General features: G+C 52.6%; 1 protein-coding gene across 1 annotated transcript in view; it reads left to right on the forward strand.

The window, feature by feature from the left end:
• SCN5A (sodium voltage-gated channel alpha subunit 5) overlaps positions 1-27,035 on the forward strand; it is a 92,760-nt gene that overhangs the window by 37,165 nt on the left and 28,560 nt on the right. Inside the window, exons 7-17 of the mRNA XM_057316022.1 lie at positions 13-243; positions 1,775-1,838; positions 3,208-3,349; positions 3,890-4,087; positions 5,820-5,999; positions 6,824-7,195; positions 12,139-12,271; positions 13,151-13,389; positions 19,939-20,112; positions 21,408-21,764; positions 25,481-25,921. Of these exons, the coding sequence (XP_057172005.1) occupies positions 13-243; positions 1,775-1,838; positions 3,208-3,349; positions 3,890-4,087; positions 5,820-5,999; positions 6,824-7,195; positions 12,139-12,271; positions 13,151-13,389; positions 19,939-20,112; positions 21,408-21,764; positions 25,481-25,921 (2,531 nt within the window). The remainder of the gene's footprint in view (positions 1-12; positions 244-1,774; positions 1,839-3,207; positions 3,350-3,889; positions 4,088-5,819; positions 6,000-6,823; positions 7,196-12,138; positions 12,272-13,150; positions 13,390-19,938; positions 20,113-21,407; positions 21,765-25,480; positions 25,922-27,035) is intronic.

Consider the following 27,035-nt stretch of genomic DNA (forward strand, 5'->3'; position numbering starts at 1 on the left):
TGCCTTCCCCAGGTCTGAAGACCATTGTGGGGGCCCTGATCCAGTCCGTGAAGAAGCTGGCCGATGTGATGGTCCTCACGGTCTTCTGCCTCAGCGTCTTCGCCCTCATCGGCCTGCAGCTGTTCATGGGCAACCTGAGGCACAAGTGTGTCCGCAACTTCACGGCACTCAACGACACCAATGGCTCTGTGGAGGCCGACGGCCTGGTCTGGGAGTCACTGGACCTCTACCTCAGCGACCCAGGTGCGGGCTCACCCTGTGGCCCAGGCAGGGCTTTGTGAGGCCACACGGGCCTCGCCAGAGGGCAGACCTCCTCACAAAGGGCTGTTCAAGCCCTACCCGGTCCCCTGGAGACCCAGAGATGTGCTTGGGGATTCCAGCCCTTTGGAACTCCAGGAGAGGACAGAAGGGGAGCGGGCTCCGGGACTGCCCTCGTGAGTTCTCAGGCTAGATGACCAGACACTTGAGGAACAGGAAGGATGGAGTTAGCTGGAGAGGCAGACAAAGGATGGCAGCTGCTATGGCTGGTGGGGGGACTGACCCTAGAAAATCGGGAACGGGGAGAAGGCCTACCTGCCTGCCCAGAGAGGAGTGTTAGCTGGAGAAAGAGTGGGACACGGAGCTGGGGTATTTTGTGAGGCTTCAGAGTGGAGGCCCCACCTGCTTTGAATGGGATGTTTCAGTTGACTTCCGTGTTCTTTGACAGGATATTAATTCCATACGCGTGCCCCCCAGAGTCCCAAGAGAGGGTCAGAACAAACTCACTGATTGTACAAAATGACATGAGCCCCTCCTATCATTTCTATTGATTTTCTATTTTCTAGGCTGCTGGCCAGCACCTCTCTTAACTAGAACCATCAGTCTGGTTCAAAGGTAGACACTGGTGCAAGGCCAGATTCCAGGCCACAAGGGCCTCCAGGGACATTCTGAAGTTAGGGCCTCTTCCCTATACCCGCAGTCCACTTTGGAAAAAGAAACAGACCACAACTCAGTGACTCAATTTGCTTACGGTTCGGCTGTGGCCAAATAGCAGTGGTTCTAAAACTTCCATGTGTCCTAGTCACCTGGAGGGCTCCAGAAAGCACATGGTGCTGGGAGGCACCCCCAGGGTTCCTGAGTCCGTAGATCTGGGGTGGCATTCGGGAAGTTACGTTTCTCACCAGGTCCCAGTTGATGCCTGCTGCCGCTGGGCTGGGGACCACAATTTGAGAACTGCTGCTTAAAACTGAGGCCTGTAGTGGTGGCTGATGGGGACTGACCAATGTCCAGAGAGGAGAGGACAGGACTAGGTGTCCCATGTGTCACCTGGCTCAGCCCCAGGCCTGTCTGAGCAGACCACGGTATCACCACGGTGACTGTAGCTTCTTTCACTTGCTCAAAAAAGTGGGCCCAGACGGAGCTGGGCAGTAGCCTTCCAAGACCATGCCGTGACTCAGTAGCCGAGCTGGGTCTCTGCCCAGACCCCCGCCTCCTGGTTCAAGGCCTCTCTTGGCCCTGGGTGTCATCCTGAGTGGCTCGGGGCAGGGTACAGAAGCTCCCTGTGGGGGGAGCGTGGGGGACTAGGCAGCTGAACGTCTGAGGAGGAGCAGGAGGCAGGCCAGGGAAGCAGCTGGCATTGCCTCAGTCCTGGCCAGGCAGAGGGTAGGGGTCAGGGCAGGAGCAGAGAAGAGACCACCAGTGGCATCTCTACCTCCCCAGAGTCTTGGGCGCAACACAGGAACCCCGGGAGTCTGGGAACACACATGCCCTTCACCATCGGTTGTTCCTCTTTCAGGAAATTACTTGCTGAAGAACGGCACCTCTGATGTGTTACTGTGTGGGAACAGCTCTGATGCCGGGTATGTGGCGCACCCGCCCCCCAGGGCCACCTCACCCAGCAGGGGTGAGGTGAAGCAAGGGCGGCAGGGGAGGGGGGATCCCTCTGTGCTTTCTCAACTGACTATGCTTTCAGCTTATGCCCTTGACCCCAGGCTTTCCCCTACCTCTCTTCCCTGCCAGGCCCCTGGCATCTTGTCTACCCCGCCCCCACCACAGGGGAGACAGTTCTGAGGCAGGGAGGGTGAACAGAGCGCGCAGTGCCTCCCACCAGCCCAACCCTGGCTCCATTCCTTTGCGGAAGCCCTCCCCCCCCCCCCCCCCCGCACCAGGGTGTTCCCTTTCCCTCCAGTCTTCACTCCCTCCCTACCCATCTGTGCCCTGGGTCAGGAGTGAGTATGGCTTCCCCCAGCCGCCTAGACTCTCCTCCAGGGCAAGCAGAGCCTGCACCCACAGTCTGAGTGTGGTACCCAGAGATGCCCCGTAGCCACGTGCAGCTCCCAGGGCCCTGTGCTTACGGGGTCTGGATCAGTGTGCCTGCGCCACAGTTGTTAGCGGGAGGGCAGGACACACAGGCTCACCTGGTGAGGGAGTGTCTCTGTGGGGCTGCAGTCCCACATCTCTCAGTATGAGGTTCCAGCCCTTCTTGTCGCTGAAGAGATTGTCTGGAGGGTCTTAGGACATGAGCAAGGCACAAAGGCTGCATCCTCCCACTTGCCGAGTCCCCTTCCCCCACCTTCTGTCTCTTACACTCGTGAATCCAGCCCAGTGGGCCATCTGCGGGAGAGAAGGTATCCCATCCAGCTCTGTGAACCATCAGTCCACCTCACTATGCCTGTGTGGGCAGTCATGCAAATGGGCATGTTCTCCAGATGTGGCCAGGCCCCAGCCCATCCACTCCAGCAGCATCCCTCAACCCCATGACCTGACATTTGCCCTGGGCTTCATGCTCTTCAGCTCCATGCTGTTTAACCAAGCCTCGCTGCCCTCCTCCCACTGCAGGCCAACTCCTTGCCCATCTCCCTGTGGGGTAAGCAGCCAGAGGAAAAGCCTATGAGCCAGGACCTTGGCACTTCCTCTGTGAGGGGAGAGACAACTCACATAGCAGCAGGGATGGTATATCGTGTGGGCAGAAGCTGGATTTAGTCCTAGCTGAATACGGATGGGTAGAAAAAAAGACGAAGACGGTGTCCCAGGCGGGAGGCACGGCATGAAAAGTCACGGCAGCAGGACCAGCAGTGTGGCACTAAGTTCATGAAACTCAGCCTCATGAAGATGTGGGGCATATGCTGGGCTGCCCAGGGAGAAGAATCAGGGCCAGGGAGCACCTCAGGGCGGGAGGTGGGAGGAAGGGCTCACAGCATGGGACAGAGTCTGTGTGTCTGACTGCAGGACATGTCCCGAGGGTTACCGGTGCCTAAAGGCAGGGGACAACCCTGACCATGGCTACACCAGCTTCGACTCCTTCGCCTGGGCCTTCCTGGCACTCTTCCGCTTGATGACGCAGGACTGCTGGGAGCGCCTCTACCAGCAGGTACTCGGGTGCCCCGGCAGCAGAGGAACACCAGGAACAGGTTAGGGGCCCACATCAGGGACCAGGATGCCCGGGTGCTTAGCTAGAAGTAGCCCCAGCAGCTTCTCCACTGGCAAGAGCTGGGGAGGCTCAAGGAATAAGGGATAGGGACTTTGTATCTGAGGAATAGGACACAGCAAGCAAAGAAACTTTCTTTTTGCTGGTAAACAAGTACCTGTCCCTCTATATGGGACATTCTGTGCTCTGTGAGTGCAACACTTCATCCTATGTGATGGAATAGTCCCCTCTATGCATGCAAATTTCCTCTGTTGACTGGAACATTCTGCCTCCCTCCGTGGGTGGTACACTATCCCCCGCGTGTAGGTCGTTCTTCTCTATAGGTTAGGACATTTACCTCTATAGATAGGGTATGCTCTACTCCCTGCCCAGGCTGTGGCCATTTGAACCTTCGGCACAGTCAGACTGGACAACTTGAAATTCCCTGACCATGACCTAGAAGGGGCTCCAGTGAAGATAACTTCTATTGCCTTACTCCCCCAGACCCTGAGGTCTGCAGGGAAGATCTACATGATCTTCTTCATGCTTGTCATCTTCCTGGGCTCCTTCTACCTGGTGAACCTGATCCTGGCTGTGGTTGCCATGGCCTACGAAGAGCAAAACCAAGCCACCATTGCTGAGACTGAGGAGAAGGAAAAGCGCTTCCAGGAGGCCATGGAGATGCTCAGGAAAGAGCATGAGGTGGGTGAGCAGTGCAGCCAAGGAACCTCCAAACCAAGTCCTCTCCTTACTGTGGGTGCCTGTAAACCTCGTACATGCTGGGTAAAGCTAGTGCCCGCTGATAAAGCTGATATCTATAAGTGTGGCGTCTGCTGGATAAAGGGCAGGTCCTGCTGCGTAAAGCTGGTGCCTGTGGGCATGGCGCCTACTGAATAAAGCTGGTACCTGTAAACGTGGTGCATGCTGGGTAAAGCTGGTGTCTGCAACTGTGATGCATGCTGGGTAAAGCTGGTGTCTGCAACTGTGATGCATGCTGGGTAAAGCTGATGTCTGCAACTGTGATGCATGCTGGGTAAAGCTGGTGCCTGTGGGCATGGTGCCTACTGAATAAAGCTGGTACCTGTAAGCGTGGTGCATGCTGGGTAAAGCTGGTGTCTGCAACTGTGATGCATGCTGGGTAAAGCTGGTGTCTGCAACTGTGATGCATGCTGGGTAAAGCTGGTGCCTGTGGCATGGCGCCTGCTGAATAAAGCTGGTACCTGTAAGCGTGGTGCATGCTGGGTAAAGCTGGTGTCTGCAACTGTGATGCATTCTGGGTAAAGCTGTTGCCTGTAAGCATGGTGCATGCTGGGTAAAGCTGGTGTCTGTGAGTGTGATGCGTGCTAGGTAAAGCTGGTGCCTGTAAGCATGGTGCATGCTGGGTAAAGCTGGTGTCTGCGAGTGTGATTCATGCTGGGTAAAGCTGGTGCCTATAAGCATGGTGCATGCTGGGTAAAGCTGGTATCTGCGAGTGTGATGCATGCTGGGTAAAGCTGGTGCCTTTAAGTTTGGCACCTGCTGGATGAAAGGCCGTTCCTGCTGGGTAAAGTCGGCATCTGTTGGGTAAAGTATTTCATGTGAACGTGGTGTCTGCTAGGTAAAAATTTGATACCTACCTTGTAAAGACAGTGCCTGGTGATGAGGTGCCTGCTAGGTGAAAGTAGTGCCCGCTGGGTACAGGTGGGCACTGTGATTGGTGCCTGCTGAGGAAAGTGTTCCCTATGACCATGGTGTCTTCTGAGAGACAACGGTGTCAGCTCGCTAAAAATGGTGCCCACTGGGTAAAGGTAGTGGTTCCTGCATAAAGGAGCCTAGTGCATGCTGGGTAAAAGAGTACCACGTGTCCGTGGACTGAGTTAATCCCAATCAAGGGATGCCTTCTGGTGGCTGGAAGAGGAAGGTCCAAGGCTGGAGGCCTGAACCAGCTCAGAAGATAAGCATGGCGGTACTGTGCTGGTTACCTATAGCTCCACACACAGGTACTGCAGGCTAACTACAGAGCCAGCTGTTAGACATCCACTGTCTTCTCACTGCCCCATGCCACCTCCCCCAGCACCAGTTCTGGCCAGCTCAACCTTCTAGAAGATCTCTTGCCCTCTAATTCTGTTACTTCCTCTGCTCATCAAACCCCCCCCCGACACACACACACGCACACACACACGCACACACACACACACACAATTGTCCCTTATACTCCCCTCTTCCAGGAGCTGCCCACATCAGCCACTTCTTTCCTCTCTTCCCTGGACTTTGATTTTTCTCAAAACATCCTGGGTCTGTTTGAGCTCATCTGTCCATGATACCCTTGTCTGGGGTTAAGTGTGCAAGTCTGCTTCCCGATGGGGAAAGTGAGATACTGAAAGTTGCCTGGCCTGCCCTAGCCTGAGACTGCACAAAGTCTCAGTAACCAAAATATCTCTTCCACCTTTTCCAGGCCCTCACCATCAGGGGTGTGGACACTGTGTCCCGCAGCTCCTTGGAGATGTCCCCTTTGGCCCCAGTAACCACCCATGAGAGAAGAAGCAAGAGGAGAAAACGAATGTCTTCGGGGACAGAAGAGTGTGGGGATGACAGGTTCCCCAAGTCCGACTCGGAGGATGGTCCCAGAGCAATGGTAATTCCCAGCCGTGACTCTGACCCTTTCAGGTCTGGCATCAAAAGCTCATCATGTTGGGCCCCTGGTGCAGTCACAGCCCCTTATGCTTGCTCCTCAGGGAAAGTATCCTTGAGCCCCTCCCAGCCCTTCCTGTTTCCCAATGACCACTCTTGGATTGGAAGAGGTCTGGGCAGAGAGATGAGCTAAGTTCGGGTGTTATGATGTCCCCAACATTGGCTAAGTCTCTAGTGTTGGGGCTCTGACCAGGGGACACCCTGCGGTATGGATGGGTAGGTGCCCAAGGACAATCCCATGTGAGTCTGGTGCATGCTCATGGCCCCCATCCTGCTCAGGCCAGGCCTGCTTGTACCAGCAGGAGCTCTCCTGCCTCCTTCTCCCCCTGCCCAGCCATAGTCACATCTTCAGGCGCAGGTCAGCTTGAATCTCAAAGCCCCAGAGACACAAGCTTGAAGTGAGCAGAGATCCCAGATGATGCAGGATTGACTGTACCCCCTCCTCTGAACACACCCTGGCTCGCCACCTCCATGCCCAGTTTCTGAGTGGCCAGCAAAAACCCCTCAATGCTTGGGGCACCTGGGTGGCTCAGTCAGTTAAGCATCCGACTCTTGATCTCAGCTGAGGTCTAGATCTTAGGGTCATGAGATCAAGCCCTGCTGGGCATGGAGCCTGCTAAAACAAAAAAAAAAAAAACCAAAAACAAAAAAACCCCAAACCTCTCATTGCTCTGAGAGAACTTCTCAGTCTCAGAGAACACCACAGGGGACAGGCTGGGAGCACGTGAAGAGCTGGCTTGGTCGTGTGCCTTCTCCCTGTGCCCCCAGAATCGTCTGAGCAGCATCCACGGCCTCAGCAGGACCTCCATGAAGCCGCGCTCCAGCCGCGGGAGCATTTTCACCTTTCGCAGGCGAGATCTGGGCTCAGAGACAGATTTCGCAGATGACGAAAACAGTACAGCGGGGGACAGCGAGAGCCACCGCACGTCTCTGCTGGTGCCCTGGCCTCTGCGCCGGCCTAGTGCCCAGGGACAGCTCAGTCCAGGGACCTCAGCTCCTGGCCACGCCCTCAATGGGAAAAGGAACAGCACCGTGGACTGCAACGGGGTGGTCTCCTTGCTGGGGGCGGGCGACGCTGAGGCCACCTCCCCAGGGAGCCACCTCCTCCGCCCTGTGATCCCGGATCGCCCCCCAGACACGGTGAGCTAGCCCCGTGATGCAGCCCCAGGGCAGATCTGGTCTCCCAAACTGGTCACCGGTGCCAGGTCCAAAATACACACCTACTACTTACTGAGCACCTGTTGTATGTTGGGCTCTGGGGGTTAATAGCAAAAACAAACAAACAAACAACAGCAAAAAAATCTCTGCCCTCATAGAGCTTCCATGATAACGGGGGCAGATGAGCAAACATCAAAAAAAGAAGAGAAAGAGGTATATATGTATATATGGTGTATAATGTTGATAAAGAGGGATAAGAGTTAAATGGTTAGCAACGGTAAGGCTCAGGCACCGAGATGCCGTGTTGGCACAGGACCGGTGTCCTGAAGGCCCCATACGTGCCAGGCATTAGTCCGTAGAGCTGTTGGATCCTGGGCAATGCAGGGGCTTCTGGGAAAGGGGCCAGAGTGGCCAAGGGATACTTACGGGGTTCTGGACAACAATTATTCACCAGGCCTTAAATATTTCAGTACTTTACAAACTGGTAAACATTAGTCCAAATAATAAGTGCTGTGGGAGGGCAAGAGTAAGTGTGGGGGAGCGGGAACCCTTACCCATTAGGAGGCATTTAAACAAAGACCTAGAGGAGGCAGGGGTGGGAGCCAGGCTGCTTTCTGAAACTCGGAGGCAGAGGGGTGATATAGCACCCAGATTCTAGACACAAGCTGGGTTTGAATTCCAGCTCATAGCTTACCAGCTGGATGGCCGTGGGCAAGTTTCTTTCTTTCTCTGTGTGTCTGTCATCTGTAAAATGAATTAAAACACCCATTTCAGATTGCTGTGAGGATGAATGATCTCATATGGGTACAGCAATCAGGACATCATGTGTACGTTGATGCTGTGATAATGTTATAATAATATACCATCATTGTATCATCTGAGGGAAGCATGTTCCGGGCCTCTAGAGCAGCCAGTGCAAAGGCCCTGAGGCAGGAGCATGCCCAGCCTCTTGAAGGAAATGCCATGAGGTCAGAATTGTCGGAACCCAGGAAGCAAAGGCAAAAGGAGTTGGAGTTACCGTCAAAAAGGTAACGGACCGACAGGGCAGAGCGTGAAAGGCCAGCCAGAGCTCTGATCACTCAGTAGCTGAGCCCGACTGACTGATGACTGCCCGGTCAGCCCTGGAGTGTCTTTGCTGACCTCTACCCCCCACACAGTGCCCAGGGCAGCCCATCCCGGAAAAGAACACATGCGTGGCTTATACCCAAGGCCTGCAGGAGACAAAGGAGGAGAGACTTCCTGAGAAAGCTAGGACACCACAGGGAGCCTTGATCAGGAAGGTGGAGGTGGGGCTGAAGGGAGAGGGCTCACAGCCAAACGGCCTGTTTTGCTCCAGCTCAGACTCTGGCTCTGGCTGTGGGACTTGGTGCAGGTTGACGAATCGGTCTGTGCCTCAATTTCCTCATCGGTTAAGTAGAAATAAAATTACTACCCACGTCAGCAGTTTGTGGTGAGGACTAAAAGGGTTAAGACCCGTCCGGTGATTAGACTGGTACTTGCCTCATGTTCAAGTCATTACTATTACTTTATGTTACCTTTATTATTGAGGAGGAAGGAGTAAAGACGCCCGGGGTGCATTGCAGTGTGCCTGGGGCAGTCACACTCCTCTGGAGCGGAGAGTCACAGAGAGGGTCCTGGGAGCGCAATGGGGTCAGACCACAGTGTCCCAGGGGGCCGGGAGGGCCCTGGCCATCTCCTGGAGGGGGGGATGTCGGGTCTTTCAGGAACAGTGAATCCCGGTGGCCTAGGCCCCCCTGCAGGTCCAGCCCTGGAGTCTCAGCCTTGTGGAATCAGGTCAGCAGCCCAGAACACTAATAGAATTTCCTAATCTCATTAGAGAGAAAATCATCTCATTGTGCTGCACATGTCAGGAGGAATCCAAGTTCAAACACTTCATTACCGGGAACTCTGACTTCACCCTTTCTCACTTCTGTGGGGCCCATTTGTAACCTCAAAGGGATTAGCAGGCCAAGGGGCTTATTTGCAAAGTTAAAGGAATTAACAGACCAAGATGGAGACATTGTAAAGTTAAAGAGATTAGCTGGGCTGTAGGCCACGGGAATACCTTCTCTGCCTCCGCTGGGTCCCCAGTGAGACCAGTCTGCCTAGTCCTAAATCTGAAGTCAGGGCACGGTGTGGGGCACATAGTGTGGGCTCAGCCAAGACAGGAGAGGGGAAGAAGGGCCAGCCCAACAGACAGCTCATGTTTAATTTATCCCAGTCAAAGGGGTGGAGGGTGAAGCTTTCTTTTGTCCGCCATCGATATGAGAGCACCTGGCCCAGGCCAGATGGGGGTGGGGAACAGCCATTCTTCTCCCTCCATGTGTTAGACTTGCATCCTCCTTTCCCCTGGTCATCTAGCAAGTTAGAGGCAGGGCTAGAACTTCAGCCAAGCCTTCTGATTCCCAAGTAATTATCCATGCAACCAACATTTGTCCAGTGCCAGTCTGCTGCATTGAGATGGGAGCTCCGGGGCTTCAGTGGTGAACAGAACAGACAAGAGCTCTGACCTCATGGCGTTTACTTTGTAGTCAGGAAGACAGATGGCAAACTGGTCAATATTTCCAGGTTAGCAAAAAGGGTCATGGAACAGAAAGTTGCTAGGTGGAGGTTGGGGATGGCTCTTAGAGTACCCGGGAAGTCCTTCCTGAGGGGGCAGCATTAAAACTGACAGGCAAATTTAGGGAGCCAGCCACAAAGATGTGGAAGAACAGTGTTGTAGGCAGAGGGACAGCAAGTACAAAGGCCCTGAAGAAGAGGAGGCTTGATGTGCTCGAGGCATGAGAGGGCTAGGCAGGGTCAGGTGTGGTGGAAACAGCAAAAAGGGATACAAAATTCATTTGATGAGTTAGGATTTGGACTACACAGTGTCTCGTAGGCAATAAAAGAGTTTGGATTTACTCTGAGTAAGATGGAAAGCCTGGGGTGAGGGGCGGAAAGGATTATCATGACCTGATTTACTTTTTAAGGTAATCTTTTTCTGCTGTGTAGACAAGAGGGAAGAGAGGATAGCGTGCGCTAGGGTGGTGTATCAGCCAGCTATTGCTACATAATGCTGTGTAACAAACTACCCCCAAAGTCAGTGGCTAACAATAAGCCTTTATTCTCATGCTGACTTATCTGCAGGATGACCATGGTCTGGCTGGTCAAGGTTGGGCTTGGCTGGGCAGCTCTGCTTTAGGCTGCACGTTGGCTTGGCTCCACACTGTGGGTCAGGCTCAGGGCTGCTCTGCATGTCTCTGCGCTGAGGCTCAGGCTGAACGGGTGGCAGCTACCTGAGGAAAATGTTTCCATAGAAGATTACTGGAGCCCAAGAGCAAGGCAGATGGCACAAGAATATGGAAGGCGCTGTTGTTCACATCACGTCCATTCACATTCCACTGGCCAAAGCCAGTGGGACAGGGAAGGGTGCTTCCCCCATGGTGGGAGAAGTGAGTAGATATTTGCTAAATGATAAGTCAGACTATCGCAGTCATGGAGAAGAGAAGCCAACAGAATTTAAGAAACGTTTGTGAGTTGAGCTGGCCAGGCTGTGATTGCCTCGAACTCAGGTACCACTGTTAACAGCAGCCCCCTCAGCCCTCTCGGGTGCCTCTGCTTGAATACTTCCGTGACTGAGAGCTCACTCCCTCCTTAGGCAGCATTTCAGGGCAGTCCCACCAATTGCAAGGGTTGACTTTAACCTGAGCTCGAATCAATTTGGTGACCACCCCAGGCCCTGACTCTGCCACCCTGGGTAGCCCAGGCCCCCCTTCCTTCTGACCTACAGAGATTACAGAGCCTTACACTTGCACACTGAACAGCCCTGTGCCTTCCACAGCCCCAGCTCAGGCTCTTGCATTGTGGTCACACAGAGCCATGCTGACGTGACAGCTTCGTGCCCCCCACACACATACCCGGTAGTGGGAGGCGGGGCTCTGAGTAAGCCTAGAGAGTTTCCGCCGCCACCTCCCTCTATCAGACACACCACATCTCCATCTGCAGATCTGGCTCTTTTGCTTACAAAAATGATGCCAGCGCATTGACAACAAATCCTGCAGTACAGAAGCGTATAAGTGCAAGAAGACTTCGCCCTCTCCTTTGCCTCCCCCCACAATCCCATTCCCCAGATATACTCACCCTAACGATTCCGTGTGTATCTTTCAGATCTTTTTCTTGTTTTTTATCAAACTGTTTGTCTTGGAGGTGCTCCCATGGGAATGCACATGGACCTGCCTCCTTCTCTTTACTGTCTGTACCAGGGTCCAGAGTCAGATTGTATCCATAATTGATTTTAATATTCTTCCTATTGATTGGTTTTGTTTTTATGGTATTAGGAACAATGCTGCAATGAGCGTCACTGCATATATATTTTTGGTGCACGTGTATAATTATTTATGAAGTTAGATTGCTAGATGTGGAATTGCAGAGCCAATTTAAAATTTTCTTCGTAGATAGAGCCAAACTGCCTCCACAGAAGCTCCCACCAGCTATGTCTAAGCATTGTGCTTTATGCTTCTATTAATGTCACCTTAGAGTGGGGTAGATTTTTTTCCTTTATGTTTCTTTATGCTCTCGACTCTAGGGAGCTTGTGGTCAATTAAGACTCCCAGATTGTTTTTGCATGTACTAATGTATAATGACAGCATCTGGTTAATAGAACTTGGTACATGTAGCTTCCTGTCCACACTCAAGAATTATCACTGACGAGAGATGGTGAAGAAAGGAGAATGGAGATAATGATTGGCAAGAGGGATGAGGGAAGTTACTAACAGGGAGGGAGTTGGGAGCAGAGAAACCCAGCATCCATGTCCCACCAAGACCCTCATCCTGTCTCCCTGTGCCCCCAACCCAAGTCTGGGACCGCTGTCCCAGGCCCAGCAGCTGCCCCAGGTTCAGTATGACCCCCGTGCCTGGGCTGATGCATATCTCCTGGTTGCACCCAGACCACACCATCGGAGGAGCCAGGCAGGCCCCAGATGCTGAACCCCCAGGCTCCATGTATGGATGGCTTCGAGGAGCCAGGAGAGCGGCAGCGGGCCCTCAGCGCAGTCAGTGTCCTCACCAGCGCCCTGGAAGGTCAGCTACCCCTGGTGTCCTCCAAACGCTCCCACTCCTGCCCTGGGCCCTCTCCCACTTAGTCTGACCTGAGCCAAGCATCCCCCAGCTGCTGGGCTTGCCTCGGACATCCCCACTGTGGGCCCAGACTTTCCAGTCTGTGTCACCTCTGCATCCTCAGGAGCCATGTCTGTGTTTCTTCTGAACATCCCCACAGCTGTCCTGTCCTGTCTTGAGCACTTCCCAGTCTCAGCCTGTCCTCTCCCAAGAATCCCCATGCCTTCCTGGGACCACCGTGGCCCAGGCATGCCGACTCTAGCCTATTCCCAGCCATTCCATGTCCACCACAGGCTAGTCCAGGCATCCCACATCTGTCCCCACCAGTCCCACCTTAGGAACCCCCAGCCATTCCAGTCTGAACTTGGCACACACCCCCCCCCCCGTCTTTTCTGGCCTGTTCCAGGCACCTGCCATCTGTCCTAACATGTCCCAGATGCCACGTCTGTTCTTCTTGTTTTGGGTGTCCTTAGATCCGAATTTGCCTGTCTCAGATGTTGTCTTGTCCTTTTCAGCTTGTCCTCTCTTGGGTGTCCCCATGTCTGTGTGAGATTGTTGTCTCAGGAGAACCCATATCTGTCATAATCTGTCTTGTCCCAGTTGTCCCCACATCCATCCTGACCTCCTTTCCCTGTGGCCCTCTCCTATCCTATTTCCAGAGTAAGGGGCTGGGACATAAGCCACACTGTCCCTTAGTTTTCCTTGTCCCTCTCACTGTGCCCCTGTCATGTAGCAGCCCTGCCATCTCCCCCAGCTAAGTCATACGTCTTTTGTGGAATATCAAATTATATGTGAGTCAGTCCACAAAAAACAAACCAGCTTACTGGCTACCCCCTCCCCCAGAACTGGAAGAGTCTCACCGCAAATGTCCACCATGCTGGATCCGCTTTGCCCAGCGCTACCTCATCTGGGAGTGCTGCCCGCTGTGGATGTCCATCAAGCAGAAAGTGAAGTTTATGGTCATGGACCCATTCGCTGACCTCACCATCACCATGTGCATCGTGCTTAACACGCTCTTCATGGCACTGGAGCACTACAACATGACAACTGAATTTGAGGAGATGCTGCAGGTTGGAAACCTGGTAAGGGCTGCCAGCAGCCGACACTCAAATGGGCATCCTGGTGTGAAGGGCTTTTGGCCAACTGGCACAGCCTTCACGGATAGTGAGGGGGGATTCAGAGCACAAAAGGATCTTCCAACGGTGGAAGTCACCACGGAAAACGTCTTGGAACAAGAAGTGTCAGGATCAGGTTGGAAGGAGCTGAGAGATATAGCTGGGAGTGAGAAGTTGGGGATAAAGAAGCCCAGATGCTAGAAAACAAAAGTGAGTTGAGAGTGAACTTCAAATGTGCAGGGACGTGAGACAGGGCAAATGGAAGAGGAGAGTGTATGCAATAAGAGGCTGTTCTCTCAGGGGAAGGATGGATGGACAGAGAATGGATGGATGGACGGATGGATGGACGGATGGATGGATGGATGGATAGTTGGGTGTAGTTGAGTCAATCAGACAGAGCCTTATTTGAATTCTGACTCAGCTCTTACTAACTATGTGACCTCAAGCAAATTACTTAGTCTCAGTCATTGGCACAATAAGTATTTGTTTAATTTAATAAATGTAAAATTAGTATGACAATATCAAGCTCATAGGAAGCTAATGAGAATTGAATAAGATAATGTGTATAATGTGCTTGGCTCAGAGTTTGATAAACTAGTAAGCACTCAAAATAAATGATAGCTGTGGTCTGTGGTTATTATCACTGTTGCTGTTATTAAAGAGACTGCCCCTGGAAGTCAGAATGTCTGGGTTCTGATTCTGATTTTTTTTTCCCTTGAGATCAAATCAGGTCCCACCTCTTTACTCTAAAGATGGGAAACTGAGGCTCAAGAGGTGACATAATGGTGGCAGAGCTGGGCATGCGACTACTATCTCCAAACTCTGAGAGACAGGGCCCTACTGGCTCTGCTCAGCTAAACACAGACAGCCATTCTCCAGGGGATCCCAGGTCAAGGCTGGCAGAGAGCCCAGTGGCCTCTGAAAGGAGCTTCCGGGATCATCACTGAGGTTGGGTAGAAGCGAAGGCCATTAAGTCCAAGCTTTCTCTTACTGCAAGCCAGCCTTATCTCAGTCCCAACGGCACAGGTGGCCCCCCAGACAGGCAGGTCTCCTACCCTGTGGAGTGTGAGGATTTTCTTCTGTATTACTTCCCGTATCTAGAACTCTAGGTAGTTATCACAGGGTCTATTCAGTTTTTTTCAAAACGTGAGTCCATTTTGCTATAATTCTGCTTTATTTCCTTCTATATGCAAACAGAAGGGAAAGCTCTATTATAGTCTGTAGGTGTCTTATGGCACAATTGTGCCTGCTTGTGTTGGGTGGTCTTCAGATGGTGGTTATGTAGGGTTGCAGTTGAATGTGGTTTTGTTGGAATGTGACCATTGGGTTGCACTGAGCCGCAAATTGAAGTGATAAAGAGCACTGGTGGCTTCCCTGGATCATTGAGTTGTGATTGAAGTTGTGTTGAACTTGGGGTTCTGTTGTTAGTAAGAGGTCATGTCATTGGAGTATGGCTCTATTTTGTTTCATTTGGATAGCTTTATTGCTACTATGTAAGGTTTTGATTGTCTTGAAGTTAATATATTCTCAATGGTTTAAATGTTACATGTAAAGAAACAAAACCACAATAAGCATGGGAAAATAATCTCAGTATGGGAAAACCTTTCTAAGCATGTCATTAAAGACCAGTTCCATAAAAGAGAAGATCAATAGATTTGACTTTTAGCCCATCATCTAAAGAGCAAATGCAACTTCTGTTCCTAACATTGTGGACCAAAAAACCTGAGAGGTCCCCTAGTAGGAAACAACTAAAAATACAGCAAATATTCTTTGAAATGCATATCAAAGCTCATGAGAAAGTAGCAAAAATCCCTTAGTGCCAGAAACAAAGAGTGACTTAAAAACCATAGCAGTAAACACGTGAAATGGTTCTGTAGTTGCTCTGGTGGGGGTTGGGAGCAGGTGATATTGCTGATTTGGGTAATCTGGGGACTTGGATTTTAGTGAACATGTAGAGACAAGACAGGTCTTTAGACAGTGTGAGTAGGGGTCAGAACTGAGTAGCCCCAAGAGAATATAACCCTACTTTCAGTAGAATGGTGAACCAGAAAAAAACTGGCAATGAAACTGGGCAATAATAAAGAAAGGAATCTTGTCAGTCTCAGCTAGGGCTGAAGAGGAGGAAAAAAGTAACCTCTGGAAGCTTATGACTATGAATTTGGCCTTATATAAAGTTATATATATGGAGTTCAAAGTTGTAGCTGAGCGTTTCTGGAAAGTATGCCTAAAAATTTAACAGATAAAGTGATCCTATGATATTTTTGGGGCCCCTGCAAGAAGCAAGCACAAAACTTTTCTGGAAGGACACACTCTTAACCCAGGCCAACTGTATTCTCCAAATTACAAAACACACAAGAAAATAGTCCACTATGAGGAAGAGTCAGCAGACAGACACAGACACAAACAGACACACACACACACACACACACACACACACACAGATTCTTATCCTTTTCAGAATGTCACATAATATAACAGATGATAAAATAAGAAGGTTCATAATAACTAAAGACATAAAAGAAGGAATTAAACATTAAAGAGATAAGACAGCTTTGGAAAAGAACCAAATCAAATTTCTGGAAATGGAAAATGTAGCCACTAGGATTAAAATCTCAATGTATAAATCGAATAGCACATTCATATAGCTTAGGGAGAGAATTAAATTAATATAATTTTAGATCTAAGGAAGTTGCCCAGAATGTAGAGAGATGAAGAGACAGAAAATATGAAATCAAAGTTCAGAGACCTTGGGTCAGAATGAGAAGGTCAAGCACACAACTGATAGGAGTTCCAAAGGAAAAGATAGGAGAATGGGGGCAAAAGAATGTTCAAGAAAAGAATAGGTGAGAGTTGATCAAAGAAATGAACCCTTAGATTCAGGAATTACATTTCATCCTGCACAAGATAAATCAAATATCTAGACATGATGAACGTCAAAAGCAAAGACATGATCATACAGCAACCAAAACGAGAAAGATTGCCTACTAAGGAACAACAGTTAGATAGATGGCAAACTCCACGATAGCTTCAACAAAATCTGGAAGACAGTGGAATGCTCATTCCAAAGTTCTGGGAGTAAACAGTGGACACCCTAGAATTCTATGTCCATTGTCCTGACATTTACAAAAGATACTAAATACTGGGAATCTACCACACACAAATCGTCTCTGAAACAGTAACAAAAATTTGTACTTCAGAAAGAAGTAAAATGATTGCAGAATCAGGATTTGAGAAGAACCGGAAAGGAATCGTAAGAACGTGGGTAAAGCTAAGCAAGCATTGACTGTAAACACAATAATACTGAGAATGGCTGATTGGAGGGTATAAAAAGTAGGAACTAAAACATCCCCCCACTTCCTGGGAAGCCACCATCAGCACTGCTCAGTGGCCCTCTGGCCCGGAGTCAGGGAAAGCGGGTCCCCACTCTCCCAGTCTCTGCCTGCCAGATCCCAGTGAGCCCATAAAACATGCAGAGTTGTTTGAAGGCAGCCCCTGCCTGGACCTGGCACCCGGCTCCCCTCATCAGTCACAATAAATGCTGCCCATGATAACAACAATGGCCCTCTGGTAGGGAGCATCTGCTTTGCAGCCATTGGCTCGAACTCTTAGTAACTTCCTATGGAGCCATCCTTATCTCCATTTTACATAGGAGGACACTTGAGGCTCTGGGAGATGAGGAAACTGGCCCAAGATCACAGAGTGACAGACCCAGCTTTGGAACCTGAGTCTGGCTGCCATTCTCTACATGTCTTAAACCATCCAGCTTCGATTACATGAACTTAGAAAGCCTGGGCTAATCCTTTGGAAGGAGGAGTCTGGCACCAGATTGATGCACTTGTAAAGCAGTGTTTCACAAGCTTAGCTGCATATTAGGATCACCTAGGAAGCTCGAAACAACAACGACGACAACAAGGACAACAGCAACAACAACAATTCCTGGGCTGCACTCCAGTCCAATTTAACTAGAATCTCTGGAAGTGGGACCCAAGCATCTGAATTTTTAAAGCTCCCTAGGTGATTCCAAAGTGCACCACATTTGAGAACGAGTGCTCAGAAATAGCACTTCTCAAACTGCTAATCAGCTGGGAATCTAGTCAAAATGCAGGTTCTGCTCAAGCAGGTCAGGGGTCTTCAAGATTCTGCATCTCTAAAGAGCTTCCAGGTGATGCTGTTGCTTCTTCCCCAAGAGCTTCTGCCGTCTTCTTCTGACTCCCATTGCCAACTAACATCTGCTCTCTCACTGCCAAAAGAGACTTGCGCTTGGGCAAATTGAGGCGGGATCTCTCCTGACCTCCCTTCCCAGAAATGAGTGTTAGCACTCATGGGTCTGGTGAACAGGTCTTCAGAACACACCCACCCTGGCACACTTGGACAGGTGATGGGGGAGACTGGAGGGCCAGCAGGGGTGAGAGAAAGGGGCTTTCCAGGCCCAGCCCTTAGGGGTTCTCAGGGAGACCCAGTGCAGGGAGTGCGGCTGGCCGGACACTGGACACTGCAGGAGCTGAAGATCGAAGGCCCAACTATTTGTATGTTTATTCAACAAATATTGGTGGATTGCCTACTGGTTGGGCACTATTCCTGTACCAGTAAGACAGAAAAGGTCCCTCCTGTGGAGCTTACAGTCTAGCCAAATCCGTAGCTGCATATACAGTCTGTCACATGGTGGTTAAGTGAAGGAAAGAAAAATAAAGCAGAGAAGAGGGAGGAGGAGTTTGGTGGGTGGGGGTCATGATTTTAAGCATCAGGAAGCCTCATCCGTTAGGTGGCTTTTAAGCCCAAACCTGAAGGGAGTGAGCCCTGTGGGTAGGGGAGGGGAGATGGCCCAGGGAAAGGGAGCAGCAGGTACAAAGGCCCTGAGGAAGGAAGAGCAGGAGACAAACAGGCTGGAAGAGCAGTAGGGGATGGAGTCAGAGGGGATGGGAAAGTTATGTGTACAGGCTTGGGTGCTGAGGAGAGGGGCAGGGGGATCCCAGGATGCCTCTCCACACAGGAGGGGAGCCCAGGCATTGGCGCTGAGGCTGAGAGATGTCGGGGACCCTCTCTTCCCTAAGACCCCAGCTAGTGGGAGAACAGTTCTCTCTGGGCACAAGCCCTGAAGGGAGCCCTGAAGTCATGAGGGCTGGCTGGATGTGGTTCCCTGTGTGGCAGGGCAGAGGCAACCCCCCGCCCCACCCCCCACCATCCTGGTGCCCCGCCACCTGGGCCAGTAGCAATCCCTGCCCCCCAGCCCACCGCCACAGGACTTTATCTGAGCAGAGGGGCAAAGGGCTGGTGCAGGGACCCCTCCTTCCCTCCTTTCAGCACAGATCCCCCACAGGGGGTGCCGAGGCCTGGGTGATGCCCCCTGTTTGCCGACCCCAGCAAGCTCCTTGGCCTCTCTGTCTCTGACCTCTCCTCCCTCGTAGCCCTGGTACTGTCCCCAGGGATGGTCTGGCCCTCTGACCTCAGCCCTCACCCACAGAAGACACCAGTGACTCCTCACCACCCTCACAATAACCCCCTCAGCTCCAAGAAGGCCTCGTACGCAGGCCCACCTTCCTGCCGGCCACGCCCTCCCAGGACATCCCCTCCTCCAGGAACTGTGCGCCCCTCGAGGCTTTTAGCACACTGCGGAGCCGTTGGAAATGGTCACAGCTACGTGGCCCACCACACGATGGGCTCCTTGACCACGGCATTCTGCTGGCCCAGGCTGGGGGGCTCCAGGCTGTGTCAACAAATGGTGGGAAACCCAGCCTCTGCCTACCTCAGGAATGCTTCCAGGAGGCAGAGCGGGGTAGCTCTAAATCTTGAAGGAAGACAGAGTTCATTTCCTGGTTCTCAAACGCACTAGCTACATGATCCCAGGCAAATTACTTAACCTCTCAGTGCCTCAGTTTCTTTCCCTGTAAAATGGGGACGATGATGCTTTCCTCATTGGGTTGCTGGACGGATTAAAAGGAACAACATATGCAGGGCATTCAAGCCCAGGACTGGCACGTGGTCATGCCCTCTAGAAGTTGGGTGGCTGTTATTACAGAGGCAGGAGTTTCAGCGTGTGGACAAGATGGAGCAGGAACAGCATGCACAGATGCCCTGAGGCACGAGAACCATGAGTGTTTGCAGAAATGCATGTTCTTGGCACATGTGGAGGGAGAGTGCTTCCTGTGGGGACATGGGCTGGAAGGTGTCAGGCTGGGTTGTGTCACCCCCACCTCCACCCCCCTCCCCGCCCCCAGGTGCTTCCTAGAGCTATAAGTCTCTGCGGAGCCTGAGATAGTTCTGGCTGTTTCTGAGGGCCAGGCTGGCAGGTCATGGGTGCTAAGCCAAAGAAGGCGCTGGGGCATCAGGCCGTGCGAATCCCCAAGGGCCTGGGCCGTGGCTGAGCAAGCACCCACTGAGAGCCAGGGTGCAGTCAGAGCTGGCAGCCCAGGAGGGGGACCATGCGGGAGCAAGAGTCAGAAAGCAGGCCACCCCTTCCGGCCCGAAGCCCTTTCCAGCCCAAACACTGGGAACCCCGGTCTCTCTGTTCCTCCCCAGGTCTTCACGGGGATCTTCACTGCAGAGATGACCTTCAAGATCATCGCTCTGGACCCCTACTACTACTTCCAGCAAGGCTGGAACATCTTCGACAGCATCATTGTCATCCTGAGCCTCATGGAGCTGGGCCTGTCCCGCATGGGCAACCTATCAGTGCTGCGCTCCTTCCGCCTGGTACCTGGCTGGGCCCGCTGCAGGGAGACGGGGTGGGGGCCTGGGGCACTGAGGCAGCCCCCTCTGAGGTCACCACTCAGTCACCTCTACTCTGATCCATCATGCCTTTGCCCAACAGCTATTTTCTGGGTACCCCAGTGCTGGTGATGTGGGGGGTACAGAGGGGGGCAAGATGGGAGACATCCCTCTGGGGAAGCTATTAGGATGGCCATCCTGATGACTTGCAAAGCTCTTTATGTCTCACCATGCCCCCTTTAGCCCTCATAGTATCACAGGAGAGGAGCTAGTATTACCACATACCCATTTCACAGATGAGAAGACTAAAGCCCAAGTAAAATGAATTTCCCAAAAGCCACATGGCAAATAACAGGTGGAGCCAGGCCTGCTGACAGCTCTCCTGGGGTTCTGCCTGCTGGTTTCAGAGTCAGCATTTTGGAAACTCTAACGTACACACAAATCATCTGGGGATCTTGTTAAACCATAGTGCCTAATTTAGTAGGTCTCGGGTGAGGCCGAAGCTGCTGGTCTGTGGACCACTCTTTGAGTGCAGAATGTCTGAGCGGTCCACACATGGAGCTGGAAGTAGATCAAGGAAGGCTTCCTGAAGGAAGTCTGGGCAATGTTGGTGGGTTCACTGGGGGCTTGAAAGGGACGGTGGTAGGGGCAGTAGAGAAAGTCCAAGCTATAGGTTCTAATCCTGACTCCACTGCCATGAGCTCATGGACTCAGATAAGTTACTCCACCTTTAAGAGTTGGCTTCTTCATCTGTCAAAGTAGGTAATAATAGTGCCGGCCTCGTGTGGTTATTTGGAGCTCTGAATGAGGTGAGCCATCCTGAGCACAGGCCTGGCACAGCAGGTATTCAACAAAAGCTAAGCATCTGCCCCCCCCCTTCTCCATGATAACTGAGAGGAGAGAAGGTTGGAGGCAATTAGGCAAATCAGAGATGGTTTGACCTGATGGAGATGAGCCTGCAAGAGGAAGGACATTTCATGGTGGAGAAATCCCCAGAAAAACTGGGAAGTTCCTGGAAGTGAGCCTGAGGCAGGGAGGAAGTTGGTGTGGGGATGAAGGGCAAGGCGGAGTTGGGGAGATGAAACTGGAGATGCTGGCCTGACTCCCAGAGCCAAGCCCAGTGATGCTCCCCTCAGGCTGTAGAGAGAAAGAGCAGTGTGTGCTCTTGGAGAAACAGGTGTCCATGGGCCTCCTAGGTTTTCAGGTGGGAGCTAGTGGGGGTGAGGGTCTCCATGGGTGGTAGGAACTAGAGGCCCTCACAAGGACACCTCCTTCCCCAGCTGCGGGTCTTCAAGCTGGCCAAATCGTGGCCCACCCTGAACACCCTCATCAAGATCATCGGAAACTCAGTGGGGGCACTGGGGAACCTGACGCTGGTGCTGGCCATCATTGTGTTCATCTTCGCCGTGGTGGGCATGCAGCTCTTCGGCAAGAACTACTCAGAGCAGAGGTACCGCATCAGTGACTCAGGCCTGCTGCCCCGCTGGCACATGATGGACTTCTTCCATGCCTTCCTCATCATCTTCCGCATCCTCTGTGGGGAGTGGATCGAGACCATGTGGGACTGCATGGAGGTGTCTGGGCAATCACTGTGCCTGCTTGTCTTCTTGCTTGTTATGGTCATTGGCAACCTTGTGGTAAGTTGGCCAGTGGCTCCACATACACAACACACACACACATTCACCCATCCAGTCATCCCTCTATCCATTCACTTAACTTCTTTCCATCCATTCCACCATTCACTCAGCCATCTATCAAACTACCCATCTATCCATCAATCTCTCATCACGCATCCATTTACCCATCCATCCACCAATTCATTACTGATCCTTCCATCTATCTACTCATCCATTCATTCGTCCACCCACCTATGCACCCATTTACTCATCCATCTGCGCACTTACCACCATTCCATCTCTTCACTTACCCACTTACTCTTCCATCTCTCTAATCATCCATACATCTCCCTATCCAGCCACTGATCTGCTTATCAGTCACCCACCCATCAACTCACCCATCCATCTGTCCACCTCTCCATCAATCTGTCTACTCAGTTACCAGTCCTCCTGTCTATTCACTCACTCGCTAACCCAGTCATCCATCCATCAACCCCCACTTACTCATTTTCATACCCATCCACCCATTCATTCACCTGTCCATTTACCTGTCCATCAACCACCCAATCGCCAACCCCTCTTCATTCATAAGCACACACACACACACTCTACCTATTCATCCATCCATCACCCATCCATCTTTCCACCCATCCATCTATCCACTCATCCATCACCCATATTTTTACTCTCTTATCTATCTCTCCACTCACTAATCCATCCCCACATCCATCTGTCAACCCACAATCCATTCACTCATTCACCAGGCCTCTCCATCTACCCATTTATCTATCCAGCTTTCTACTTACTCACTCACTGACCCATCCATCCATTCCCATCACTCCTCATTTGCTCGTTCATTCAATCACCCACCTAGGTACTGTTTATTCATTATATACTCATTTTATATCCATTAACTTATTTATTTACTCATCTACCAACTACTTTATTAGTCATTTACTGTCAATGATTTATCACATGGTTTTTCAATTCAGCTTGACAAACATTTACTGTGCCCCTATTGCATGCAAAATATTGTGGCAGGTGCTGCTGGGCATACAGAGGTGGAAGTGACCCTGACATTGCTCACCAGCTGGAGAGTGGGGAGGTGGAAAGTTCAAACAGGACTTAAATAACTCTCAAGCTGGTCAGAATGATCAGAGGCCTTAAGGAGGAGCCCTTGGGTGTTGATCCCCTCCAGCAGGGGAAATCAAGGAAGGCTTCCTAGAGGAGGGTTTGGAGCAGACCTGATTAGTGCTGCTAGAGTGGGAAGGGACAAAGGGAGCAAAGCACAGGTGCAGCAGGTGGTGGTCCAGGTAAGGCAGGGCCCATGGGAGCTTGTATGTCACCCTGGATAGCTATGGTGAGAGTCCCTGCTACCCTGTCATGAGGGACCCAGCCCTTGCTCCCATGGCCACCTGCGTGTCCTAGAACAGGTGCATCTTGCCTCATATCTTTACAATGTGGGGAATTCTGCAGTTGAAAGAGATCAAAAATCCCAGTGCCAGAGAAGGAGCTTTGGGAAGAGGCCAGGTGGAAGCAAGTGAGTGGTTCCAGAAGAAGTCAGTGTCCCCTGTGGACAGGGAGCTACCTGCCTGGGCACACAAGTGGTCCGCACATGCTCAGACAGCACACCTGCATGATCTGCCTCTAAGCTGGTGTGTAGCATAGACTTGCATCAGCTCATAGAGGGCCTGTGGGTCGCTCAAGTACTGTGGGCTGCAGGTTCCAGGCAGAGCCTTCCCCAAACCTCCCTGCTTCTCCTCCAATGTGCCCTAACCATACAAGGGTAGGCCCAGGCCAAGTTGGGGTCAGGCTCCCTCCAGCCCCACTGGTGGGGCCCGGAGAGGTGGCAGGGCATCGGTGCACAGTGCCAATTGAACCCAGCTCTTGGGCTGCACCTCCCTCCATTCCTCCAGCTGGCCGCCTCTCAGGATGGAGCCTCATTCAGCCCTGGCCCAGCTCCAGGGGCCACCAGACTATGTATTCCCAGGAGGATGTGAGTACGCCAGGCTCTCAGCCCAGGGCCAGGCCCACTGCCCTCATGTGCACAGCCCTGCGATTTTCTAGCGGATCTGCCTGGGGATGAGAAGATTAGAGGCTGCTGGAGGAGGGAAGCTAACGCAGCCCACGCAGCCCCCTCCCTGGTCGCCTCAGGAATTGGGCCGCTGCCGTGCGTGGGTGGGAGCAAGATTGCCATTGAAATGGGAAGTCATGATCAGGCATGGGCTGGGGAGCAGCAGCGTGATTGACGGGGGAAGCACTGGAAGAAGCCAAACCTCCGAAGCAGGCAACAAGGGGGGGTGCTGGCGTTCTTGTGGGGGTAGACAGGGCTGCCCAGGCACCCCCCCGCCCTACTCCCCAGCCTGGGTCCCAAATACCTGGAGGTGAGGCCTGGGTGAGGGCAGAGGATCCAGGGTGGGCAACTGGGAGCAGAGGCAGGCCAGGCACAGGCCAGTATGGCAGAGGCCAGGGGCCGGATCGGAGGTCAGTGTAGACAGCAGCCCTGAATCACACCTTGTGCCCCACCCCCTGGGGATGACATTAAAAAGGCTGCCGGGTGTCAAAAGTGACCATCTCCCCACATGGAATGTCAGATGCTGCTTCTTCACCTTACCATTCTGTCCTCCTGAATGTGTATTGCTTTTTAAACCAAAGGCATGTTTCTGACTCCTGGCGCTCCAGCCTTACCACTGCTTTCTCAGAATTCTTGTCCCTAGCTCTCTGACAGGCATGAGGCCCATCTTAGGGGCTTGTGAGAAGCCAGAGAGGAGCCCAGAGTGGGTCTCCAGGGAGAACCGCACACCCACCTTCACACACATCTCTGCCGTCGGGGTCCGCATTCGAGGGAGCTCCCTTCTGGGGCTGGCTGGCAGGAGGGGGCACCAGGCCCAAGGTGGGGAAGCAGTGTCTCGGGCCTGTCAGCCTGGTGATGCTCCGGAGCCGCTCTGACCCATGTGTGGGAACAAGCCCACCGTCATTTTCATTCACCCTCCACGAGGCTGGGCAGTGGACCCAAGGCCACGCTCTGGTCACTCAGCCAGAGGTCTCTTTCCTAACAAAAGCTAAAGCTTTCCACTTGCAGGATGGTTTAACAACGAGCAGTAGTCCAGAACCATGCAGAAAGAGATGGATTTTGCACACCTCCCTTAAGGACTCTGAAGTCCCTAGCCCCTGCTAAATAAGTGAAATACTGTCCTTCAGCACCCTGCAACGTCACCCCTCCCCCAACTCCATGCCCTGTTCCCTCCACCCCAGCTGCAGTTGTCTGGTCCATTACCCAGCGCCCATCCAAGCACCCCTCACTGCCTAGACAGCCACCTCTCTGTGCCTTGACGCTGTGGTTAGTCCCAGATGCCCGAGGACTGCCTGTGCTGCTCTTTTCCTGCCCTTGCCCCTTCTCTACTCCATCCCCCACGTCCATCACCTGGAAAGCAGAGTCAGACACAGGTGGAGGTGCCCCACAGCAGGATTCCTAGATTTTCAAGTGCTCAGATTCAACCCAGACTGTATCTGAGCCCTTGAGAAGAGGGACAAAAATTATCTTTCATTTTATAGCCAAATTCACTATATTCGAGAGAACTGGGAGATTAGGATGAGGGCCCAGGGTTTGAGTCCAGAACTATTGGCCATCAGCAATCCTTAAAGTCCCCGGGCCTCAGTTTCCCCAAAATGGACCCAAGGCTAGCTGCCCCTAGTATGGTGCCTGCCTTGAGGGGCCCGATCCATTGCCTCCACAGGTCCTGAACCTCTTCCTGGCTCTGCTGCTCAGCTCCTTCAGTGCAGACAACCTCACAGCCCCCGACGACGATGGGGAGATGAACAACCTCCAGCTGGCCCTGGCACGCATCCAACGCGGCCTGCGCTTCCTCAAGCGGACCACCTGGGACTTCTGCTGTGGGCTCCTGCAGCGGCGGCCCCAGAAGCCGGCAGCCCTCGCCACCCATGGCCAGCTGCCCAGCTGCATTGCCACCTCCAGCTCCCCACCGCCTCCGGAGTCAGAGAAGGCACCTCCGGCCCGCAAGGAGACACGGTTTGAGGAAGACAAGCGGCCAGGCCAGGGCACCCCCGGGGATACAGAACCTGTGTGTGTGCCCATTGCAGTGGCTGAGTCAGACACGGATGACCAAGAGGAGGATGAGGAGAACAGCCTGGGCACAGAGGAAGAGTCCAGTAAGCAGGTGAGCGCTCCCACCCGCCACGTGTCGGCAGCACCTACTTGTACAGGGCTCGGGGCTGTGCTCGCCAGGGCTCCCAGCCTCGCTCAGAGCAGCTGCCCCTGCCAGACTGCCCCAGCAGCAGTAGGGTGGATGTAGATGACAGGCCACCCCCAAGAGGCAGCCTCACAGAGGGGTGCTGAGGCCAGCTGTCAGCCCTCTTTTCCCAACCCAGCCCAGAAGAGACCTTGGAATGGGCTATGGTCCATCATTCTTCTGATGCTAGCCATGAACAGCTAATTGTACAGACAGGGGAACTGAGGCATGGCAGGAGAGAGCCTTGCTAGGAGTGCCTCACACGCCTATGACAGAGCCAGCACTCCCATCTCCCCCCGCCCCCGCCCCGACCATTGTCCCCCTCCAGGACTCGTAAGGTGGAATGTCTTGGTGAGGGAGGAGTGTAGTCTCCTGACCTCCTGACTGCCCTTTCCCCTCCTCCCTAGCCCAGGGCTCACTCTGAGATTTAAAAATAAGCATCCCTAAGATGGCAAGTGTCAGAGACGGCACTATCTTATCTCCCAACCTGTTATTTTTAACACTTAGTACCAGAGTCTGGACAAAAGAGACAGTGCTCCCCACCCCCTCCGCCTTCCTGTGGCCTGAGCCAGGCACAATGGCTTCTCCTTAAGTCTTTAGGTCAAACAGTAAGTGGTTCTCTGTCTGGTTGGGCTCCTCCTGGCTACTTGCTTTGGGCCTGGACTGGGGAGGTCTGCTGTGAGGAGCCACTGCTCCCCATGTGGGGATTGAAGCTGAGGATCCAGGCTGGCTTCCACATCTTTCTGCCTCCCTGTAGTCCCTGAGGCCGGCTTCCACCCCTTCGGTCAGGCTGTAGGACAGGGACAGAATAAGTCGGGGGAGGGCAGCGTTGGCGTTGCCAGAACCACGGCTCCCAGTTATCTCCAGGATGCTTCTTTTCCTTCTCCTCTCCTTCTCTTGAACCTGTTGACTCTGGCTCCCTGGAGCTGGTGGGGGGGGGGGCGGACATACATGCGGGGTGCCGTGGGAACTCATGGGGGAAGTCCATAAGTCCCTCCTAAGTGGAATTGCCAGCATTTGGATTTGGAACGGGGTGTTGCAG

The sequence above is a fragment of the Ursus arctos genome, unplaced genomic scaffold, assembly GCF_023065955.2.
Source record: "Ursus arctos isolate Adak ecotype North America unplaced genomic scaffold, UrsArc2.0 scaffold_20, whole genome shotgun sequence".
Lineage (NCBI taxonomy): Eukaryota > Metazoa > Chordata > Mammalia > Carnivora > Ursidae > Ursus > Ursus arctos.